At 39.5% G+C, this 9,376-nt stretch overlaps 1 protein-coding gene across 1 annotated transcript; it reads left to right on the top strand.

The window, feature by feature from the left end:
* The first annotated feature begins 3,102 nt into the window (after window positions 1-3,102).
* LOC137223272 (secretory immunoglobulin A-binding protein EsiB-like) lies at window positions 3,103-8,374 on the top strand. The gene is given in 4 exon segments (XM_067734754.1): window positions 3,103-3,223; window positions 3,382-3,427; window positions 6,916-7,002; window positions 8,248-8,374. Coding segments are annotated over 4 exon segments (381 nt in total).
* Window positions 8,375-9,376: the final 1,002 nt, after the last annotated feature.

Genomic DNA, 9,376 nt, shown 5'->3' with positions numbered 1-9,376 from the left:
CCCCAATTATAATTTAAGCTACAATAGGCCAGTGAATTTTGCTTGTTTTGTTCACTATTTTATCCACAGTGATTAGAGCAGTGTCAGACACATTCAAATAAATACTGAATAAATGAAATAATTTCAAAAAGGATTGGAGGAGTTTCAATACAGACATTCATCTTCTGTGAAAACTTGTAACATATAGAAATATGTGAAAGATCATCTGTTCACAAAGCAGAATCAATAGAGATGATTTTGAATGCCCTAAAAAGAGGATAAATAATTAAAATATCTCCCAACATACACGCCAACTCCCCCCAAATTTTCAGTAACAAAGAACACCACTACCATCACACACACATACACATTCACACACACTTGCACAAAGATTGAAACAAACTTTGCCATACATTGCTATGAATAACCAACAACTCCCTAATGAGGGAAGAGATATGTTGTCAAAGCTGAAATCAGATTATGGAAATTTTTTTTTTTTTTTTGTGGTACGCGGACCTCTCACTGTTGTGGCCTCTCCTGTTGCGGAGCACAGGCTCCGGACGCGCAGGCTCAGCGGCCATGGCTCACGGGCCCAGCCGCTCTGCGGCATGTGGGATCTTCCCGGACCGGGGCACGAACCCGTGTCCCCTGCACCGGCAGGCGGACTCTCAACCACTGCGCCACCTGGGAAGCCCTGGAAATTTTTTAGAGTAATGTATGACTTATAAGTATGTTTATAAGTATAGTTATAACTTACAGTTTTCTCTATATTGGATTATGCTAAGATAATTATTTTCTTCTCTCTTGTATCTTCAATATGGCCATTAAAAATATTTAATGATCTTTGTTTTGTGCTTATAATGATTCTGAATGAAAGTCTGCAAAACCCCTTCTCTTGTTCTCCAAGTTTTCAATCCCCGACTGATTTGTCTAAAACACTTGAATTTCAAAGTCTATTTTGTTTTTTACCAATTTATTTTATTATTTTTGGCTGCATTGGGTCTTCGCTGCTGTGCGTGGGCTTTCTCTACTTGCAGCAAGCAGGGGCTACTATTCGTTGCGGTGCGTGGGCTTCTCATTGTGGTGGCTTCTCTTGTTGCAAAACACAGGCTCTAGGCGTGTGGTCTTCAGTAGTTGTGGCGCACGGGCTCAGTAGTTGTGGCACACGGGCTTAGTTGCTCTGTAGCATGTGGGATCTTCCCGAACCAGGCCTTGAACCCGTGTACCCCTGTATTGGCAGGCGGATTCTTAACCACTGCGCCACCAGGGAAGCCCTCAAAATCTACTCTTTTTGTGTGTGTATGCGGGCCTCTCACTGTTGTGGCCTTTCCCATTGCGGAGCACAGGCTCCAGACGCGCAGGCTCAGTGGCCATGGCTCATGAGCCTAGCCGCTCCGCGGCATGTGGGATCTTTTCGGACCAGGGCACGAACCCGTGTCCCCTGCATTGGCAGGCAGACTCTCAACCACTGCGCCACCAGGGAAGCCCTCAAAGTCTACTTTTAAGTGCAGTTCTTGGTCTTGGAATAAGTAATAGATCTTTACATTTCATGGCAGCACTTGAGAATAGGGTTTTTAGGTTTGAAGCTGCATTTTTATCTTCTCCTAGAAGTAGAATCACACCTGAAGGGGAAGATGTCAGTCCCACTGTATTTTTTGCAGAGTCTGAGCTCCTCCTTAGAAGCCAGCTGAGTGTGGCCAAGAGATGAGCCTGGGGCCCCTGAGCTGACCGTGCTTGTGGAGCATTTTGTGGTCTTGCTGCATTTCAAGGCTGCCACACATGACTGAGTTCCCTCTGTGCCACTGACACCTGCATGAACTGACATCTCAGAAGGTGTTTGCCATATTTCTGGAAACAGTAATGGCCATTCTGATTCGGTTGTTGGACAACGTAAACTTGTTTGGGCATCAATGCATTGCTGAAGTACAAGCTTCTGATGGGAAAGGACCTCACTTAGAAGGGCTTCTTGAAGAGAACTGAGCAGCATGTTCAAGCTGCTAGAGAAGATGGATGTTGGGAGTTCCCTGGTGGCCTAGTTGTTAGGATTCCGGGCTTTCACTGCTGTGGCCTGGGTTCAATCCCTGGTTGGGGAACTACTGAGATCCCGCAAGAAGCGCGGTGGAAAAAAAAAAGAAAGATTGATGTCAAAGCTCCTGCTAACCACCAGCTCTTTTAGGAAGTATCCTCTGACTGTCAGCCTAGGGTACTGGTATGGGCTAGATTTTGCTCCCCATCAAATTCATATGTTAATGTCTTAACCCCCAGCGCCTCAGAATGTGACTATTTAGAGTCAGGGTCTTAACAGAGGTAATTAAGTTAAAATAAGGTCATTAAGGTGGGCCCGAATCCAATATGACTCGTGTCCTTATAAGAAGAGGAAATTTGGACACAGAGATGTACAAAGGAAAGATGATGTGAAGTTACAGGGAGAAGACAGTTATTTATAAGTCAAGGAGAAAGGCCTAGAAAAAACCAACCCTGCTGACACCTTGATCTGGAAAATCTAGCTGTAGGTTGTGAGGAAATTAATTTCTGTTGTGTAAGCCATCCAGTTTGTCATATTTTGCTATGGCAGCCCTAGCAAACTGTGAGTTCTCATCTTCCTTCATCTTCTGGAGGCCCACCGGCTCCCCTGGACCTCTTCAGAGGGGAAGCTGAAAGTGCCATCCGTAGGTCTTTTACTCCTGTAGAAGCAGCCGAAAGTGTCCGAAGAACAGACCAGGGCTGTGGGTTCTCCAGACTGTGGCAGAGCCGGGCAGGAACCTCCCTCTTATCTTAGCCACCTCCACGATATTTCTGCCCAGATAGCACACATACTAATTCTCTTTTCTACTTCCTCTTTTGTTTTTGCCTCCATTTTTTTCCCTTTTATAAACAGCAAGATCCTATTGGTCAGCATCTAATCCTAGTTAATTAATCTAGTTATATTACATCACCCAGAAAAAGTACATTTCAGAATGACTAAAAACAAAAGACTAGTGACAGTAAATTACATCTCATTCTGAAATGCCTTTCTCATAGAATATACTCATTCCTCCCACATACGAACCATATCTGAAGTATATCCCCACACTTCTTTTCTTGTTTCTTTTTTTTTTCCAGCTCCTGGTCATAATGGGAAGCATGATCTCTCTGCTTTACATCTGACTGTATTCCCAGAGCTTCCATTCCCACGTGGCACATCTTTACACTCACTTTGGGTACCCCAGTGCTCAGCATATTGTTGGCCAGAGATACCTGAAAGGTAACGTCTTTGTTCCTCTGATGCTTATTCTACTGGGGGACGGGGTTGGAGAGGGGTTTGCTGGTTAGATTTATGTATCTCTAGGTACATAGAAGATTTTAGCATCAAGCAGTTAACTGAGTCCCTTTTTTTCTGTGCTACCTTTTGGGTTTACCCAGGAGCTGGTGTGGTGAAGGATGAAGAGATGGCAATGCATTGGTTTAGGTAAGAAAGACAACACCTACCAAAAGCAAAACTCTAGACCTGTCATTTCAGGAAGTATGGAAATACAAAACCTTATGATTTGGGTGCTTTTTCCCTAGAATAAAAATAAGGTAAACTCTCTTAAAGTCTTGGTACCGTCTCTTCCTTTTCAGCTTGGTGGTGAAGTAAGAGTAGTGATGGAGGTGATGTGTTTGATACATTTAAAAACAGTCTACACAATGTAAGCAAACAATAGATTAGCTTTAAAAGAGCTAACTTGGAGAATATGTACCATTCTAGGTCAAGATTCAGAACATCAATAATTTTATTAACAGTGCTCTGTATTAGCATTACCTGTTTATTAAAAATTTGAGCTCTTGATCATAAGAGACACATTCATTTGAAATTTAAAAGTAGAAATACATCTTACCTATTGTTTATTCCATTTTTGGCCTAAATTTCATTCAACTTGTTCATATCCAGTGTGCAAATTTTTCCACAGGCAGCTTTCATAATTCTGATTGTATAACATTGGCCTGATAAGTTCTCAAAGAAAAATATTTCATATTATATTTACAGTTTGAGAAAGTAAGAATAACTTTGGAAACATAGACTTGAACACTCCACCTGACACTCTAAAGGTTAGAGAATGGAAATAAATAGGCTCTGAGATGTTAGAAACTCCATTCTACATGGAGATGGTGGGAGAAAATCAGGACAAGTTAGGTCCAAAGTCTCTTAGTACAGAGAACTGGCTTTGGGTTCATGTAGTCTCAATTTATTTAAAAGTAGAATTTTGCCATAGTACTCTTTAAAGGGATATTGTCCAATGTGGCAATGACTAACCACATAGGCCACTGAGCACTTGAAATGTGGTTAGTCTGAATGGAGGTGTGCTGTACTTGAAAAATACACACTGGATTTCCAAGATTTCATATGGAGAAAGGAATGTAAGATATCTCACTAACAATTCTTTATATTGATTACGCATTGAATGATAATGTGTTGGATATATAGGGTTAAATAAAATATATTATTTAAGTTAATTTTACTTATTTCTCTGAAAACTTTCAATGTGGCTATCAGGACATTTAAAATTACACATGGCTTGCACTGTGTTTCTATAGGGTAATGCTAAAGTACTGAGTTTCTTATGATCGTGAGAAGTGTTTGGTTGTCTGAGAGAGAAGTGAACACAGCTATGGATTTGCCATTGCCCATGTATTGATGAGATCATCCTTCTTAGATGCTTTCTTTCTTCCCACTAGAATAGTGAGTGACAAACTTGGCTACGTATTTAAGTCCCCTGGGGAGCTTTTGAAACATACTAATGCCTAGCTCCAGATCCACTGAACTGTGCAGAAAAGCTCCCCAGGTAGCTGTAACGTGTAGCCAGGTCAAACCGCTACGCTAGAAGTCTGCATTGGGGTTTTTTTTTTTTTTTAACATCTTTATTGGAGTATAATTGCTTTACAATGGTGTGTTATTTTCTGCTTTATAACAAAGTGAATCAGCTATACATATACATATGTTCCCATCTCTCTTCCCTCTTGCATCTCCCTCCCTCCCACCCTCCCCATCCAACCCCTCATTAAACACGAACCAGTAGAGGAAGCCATTTCAGTAACACATTTCAACACGAAGTTTGAAGTGGATATTCTGACCAAGTTCACCTGCCAACGGAAGAAATACCTTGGAGAATCAGGAAGGGAATGACATGGTTCTAGAGTGGCTAAGCGTGGTTGGTGCTTAACTGTATCTGGCTGAAACCCTTGCTACTGAAACTAAGACCTCACACACACACCACTGGCATCACTAGGTGGGCACTTGTTAGAAATGCAGCATCTGACGTCATAACCGAGCCCTACTGAAGCAGAGTCTTCATTATAACAAGATTCTGGGGTGACTAGTATGTGCATTAAAGTTTTAGAAGTGTTGTCCTAAACAGCATTTTGTAAGCCAGACCTTCCTTACATGGGACCATACAATTAAAAGCCAATTTGAAAAATCTTTACATTTTTCAGTGATGGAGTCCACTGTCAGGAATGGGATGGGGAAAGCATTACAAAGGCAAGATTTCCCCCAGCATATTTTAAAAATATATTTTATGGTTTACGACTTACAAAATAATTTAGGCCTAATGAGGAAAACATTGAAAAAACCCCAAATCACCTGTATCCCATAGCACAGTAAAAACTACTTTTGACATTTTGGTGAGTATTCTTCTAGACTTTTTTCCAATTAATATGTACATAATATACCTTAATTTACTTGAATATGTCACTATTTTATGTTTAGTCCTTTTTTCTATTTTCTTACTATCATTAACTGCTGTTGGGAAGAGCCTTTCATGTACATCTTTTTGTGCATCTGACTAGTGATTTTTCTCTTTTTTTTTTTTTGGTAAAGAAATAAAAATGGAATTATCAGGTCAGACAGTCCTCATATCTAAAGTTTTTGATATGTATTACCAAACTATCCTGAAAAATCATCTGGGTTCCCTCTAGTATAAGTGCTCATCGGCTTATGAATATTGTTTTTAATCATTTGTTAATCTTTGCCAACTTGAATAACAACATAAAGTGTATCATTACATTTTTCTCTTTTTTGTCAGTTGTGAAGCTTTCCTTTCTAAATGTCTATTGTAATTTTAATATTTTTTTCCAGCAAAATGCTTATTCATGTAGTCTGCCCACTTTTCTACTGGATTTTGTTATTTTCCTGCTCATTTTTCAAAATTTTTATGCATTAAAGATAGCAGACTTTTGTACATTTCCCTTGTATTTTGGACTTTTTTTCCTAATTTTAATTAACATGAAAAGAACTGCAAAGTAACAAGACAGTTATATAATTTATACTGTCCAATGTGATGGCCACTAGCCACATGTGGTCATTTAAATTTAAATGAATTAAAAATAAAAATTCAGTTCCTCAGTTGTACTATCTACATTTCAAGTATTCAATAGCCACATATGGCTAATGGCTACTGTAGTCAATGGTGCAGACATAGAACATTTCCATCTTTGTAGAAAGTTCTATTGGAAAGTACCGGCATATTACATTTATATTTCGGCAATTGGAAATAGTGCTTAAGGATCAGGTCACGTGTTACTGAATTCCTAACATTCCCAGATAGTCCCTTCCTATATTTTGATTTCCTATATATTTTGGAGAGAAGATTGTAATTATTCTAATATTTGGAAAAGCTGATGAATGGGTTTGGAACAAATAAGTGATTTAAATATTCTTACAACATCTGTGCTTTAAAAAGTGCTGTACTTGTTTCAAATAAGAGACATTTTTTTTTTAATGAAAGAGGTTTATTAACATTTGTCCAGATGTATAAGACGGAAGTAATGGTTTCCGGTAATGGTTACATATGTGTGTTGGCACTGCCTTTGGTTTGATCAAGGGGATGCATTTTCACAGGATTGTTGCCTTGTTTTTTGTTGCACATTCCTCCGCAACCCCATCTCCACTCTCCCCTTTTCTTTTCCTTTCTTTTTCAGACGAGCCTCCCAGCAGGACCATCCTCAGGCTTCCTTTAACCTTGCAGTAGGAAAAGTGAAAAACATGACTGGATCCATGGCAGTAGGGTAATGAAATTAGCTATCTTTTCTCTTCCAGCTGAGATGTCATTCCTTCTAAACCTGCCCCCATATATTACCTGCAATTGACAGACAAAAGCATTTTATATATAGTTCACTTCCCACTCTTGCCTTTTTATCTATTATACTTACATGGCTATGAGTTAGGATAAAAGTCACAAAGTAAAGGAATCTAAGATTCATACGCGTGCATAGAGCCCACGGAATAAGTTCTTAAGGTAGCCCATGAGTCCAAGATGAAAGACCAGGTTATTTCATGATCCTAAGAGTCTCCTGTGAATTTCTAAGGCTTCTTGGCATACCATCTTTACAGCCTTATAGCATTTTCTAATAAACAGAATGGAACATATATGAATATAAGGTGGAAAGCTCGTTTGGGGCACAAATTCTCCTTGTGTTTATTGGACTAATCCTCTTTTGATTACTCACAGTCATCAAGAGAAATACTATTATTTTCTCTGGAGAAGTTTTTCTTAATGTTTTTGAATAGTTCATAGTCTGTGACATTTTTATGCAGCGATTTGGAGTCAGAGCCATTTTGATAGGGCCCCCCAAATAAACCGTTGAACTTTCAGCTTGTTTTAAGTAATGTAACTGACATATATTCCATTATCAATTCATGTGTATAACCTCTCCCCCCAACTCTGGCCCTTAATCCACCTCAGGCTGAGGAGTAGACAAGGTTCAGAAAGTGGGAGTCTCAGTGAGAGGCTGAAGGATGGGGTGAGTCTTGGGAATTGGTATAATGCTCAGGGATATTTGTTGCACGCGTTACTTGGTAACGAAATTTGAAATGACCAGTTGGAAGCAGCCGAGTCAAAATGGTGCAGTCAACACGTTCTCTTTTACAACGGCTGGTTGGCAGTTTTACAACTGACTTATGAGCGGGTTGAATGGAGCCTCACTCCAGTTACCACTCCCAGACCAAAGTATAGAATTTGCTTGCAAGAGAGGGGTGTCTCAGACATTACCTAAGAGCCTTGGCTAGAAAAACTTTTCTAAATAGGGCAAAAGTATCCAGCTGGATTCTGATGTTGTAAGACTGCTTCTTTGGGTAGCTTTGACTTTATTATGAAGACACTCATGATGAAACCCAGATGAAATGGCATGTGTTTCCCTCGGTTTCTTAGAATGAGTCTAAACAGGTGTTAGCCTGGCCCTTAGCCTAAATACTTGGACATGCAGGTTCTTTCGGCTTACTCTTTCTTTATGCTAAGTAACTGCCTCTCCTAGGGATATAGAGATGCTCCTTCGTGTTGCTGTGAGACAGGGGATACAAGAAGCCCAGGAACTTCTGGAGAATGTTATTTGGACTAAAAGCAAGCCCCTGCCAACTAAACGAATGGGAAGTTTTTTATAAACATTAATGCATGTCCTGCATTTTCTTTCTGGAAAAGGGAATGTGAATCTCGTTCACTGTAGCTTTGCAATGCTTTGTCAGTAGAGTTGGCTTTTAGTTACAGTTTTGTATGCTGCTGCAGCTTCAATCTGCCGTTCCAAGTCCTTGAAAGCAAAGTGTTGCTTATATGTTTTCCTGGGATGTGAGTTTGATCTCTTCTGGATGGACGAGTAATTTCTTTGGATTGCATGACTGCTCACCTCAGCTAAGTTTCAAGTCAGTGACCATTGTATGCAGTGGTGGGAGGGAAAGAAGGAAGCAACCTGTCACACTAGCGATTTGGCTTCTTGGATGTGTGAGTTGGCACCTACAGATCCACTGTGATGGAGCTAAACTCATCATCAGCCTAATCTATGACATGTGGTATTCTGCTTAAAATAAACTTGTTTTCATCTCTCTACATTTCAATTTTCTGCCTTATTAGGTTTCTATGGTATTTTATTGTGTCCACTTTTTATATTACAAAAAGTCCTTTATGGGGAAAAATAAAAAGGCTGTGAATATTGTCAACGGGAGGGAAAAGGTTAAAGTATAAGAGCTCACAGTTATTGAGCTCCTGTACGGTATTTTCCTAACTGCTTTACAAGTATGTTAGCATTCACTTGTGATAAAAGCCTTATGAGGTGGGTAGTATTATGATTTCCATTTTGCAGATGTGGAAACAGATGTAGAGAAGTAATATGTGCAGTCATAGAATGAATGGTAAAATAGGTTTAAACTTCTTAACTAGTTTAACTAACATTTCTCCCCCGAATTATTATCTCCTTCCTAAGAAATTCAAAGATGCTCTGAGAGCAGGTACATGGGTTTATTACTAGTACACAGTGAGAACTTACCTTACCCAATAACTCAGCCACATTTTCTAACTGTATTATTATTTGAGCACAAGCCACATATTCCTATTCTTTTAAAGTGGTATTTTTAATCTTAAATATAGTTACCTGTATTTATTGCATTTAGCTT

This window comes from Pseudorca crassidens, chromosome 4 (assembly GCF_039906515.1).
Source record: "Pseudorca crassidens isolate mPseCra1 chromosome 4, mPseCra1.hap1, whole genome shotgun sequence".
NCBI lineage: Eukaryota > Metazoa > Chordata > Mammalia > Artiodactyla > Delphinidae > Pseudorca > Pseudorca crassidens.
The sequence above is the reverse complement of the archived record's forward strand: the minus strand, read 5'-3'. Positions and strand labels throughout refer to the sequence as shown.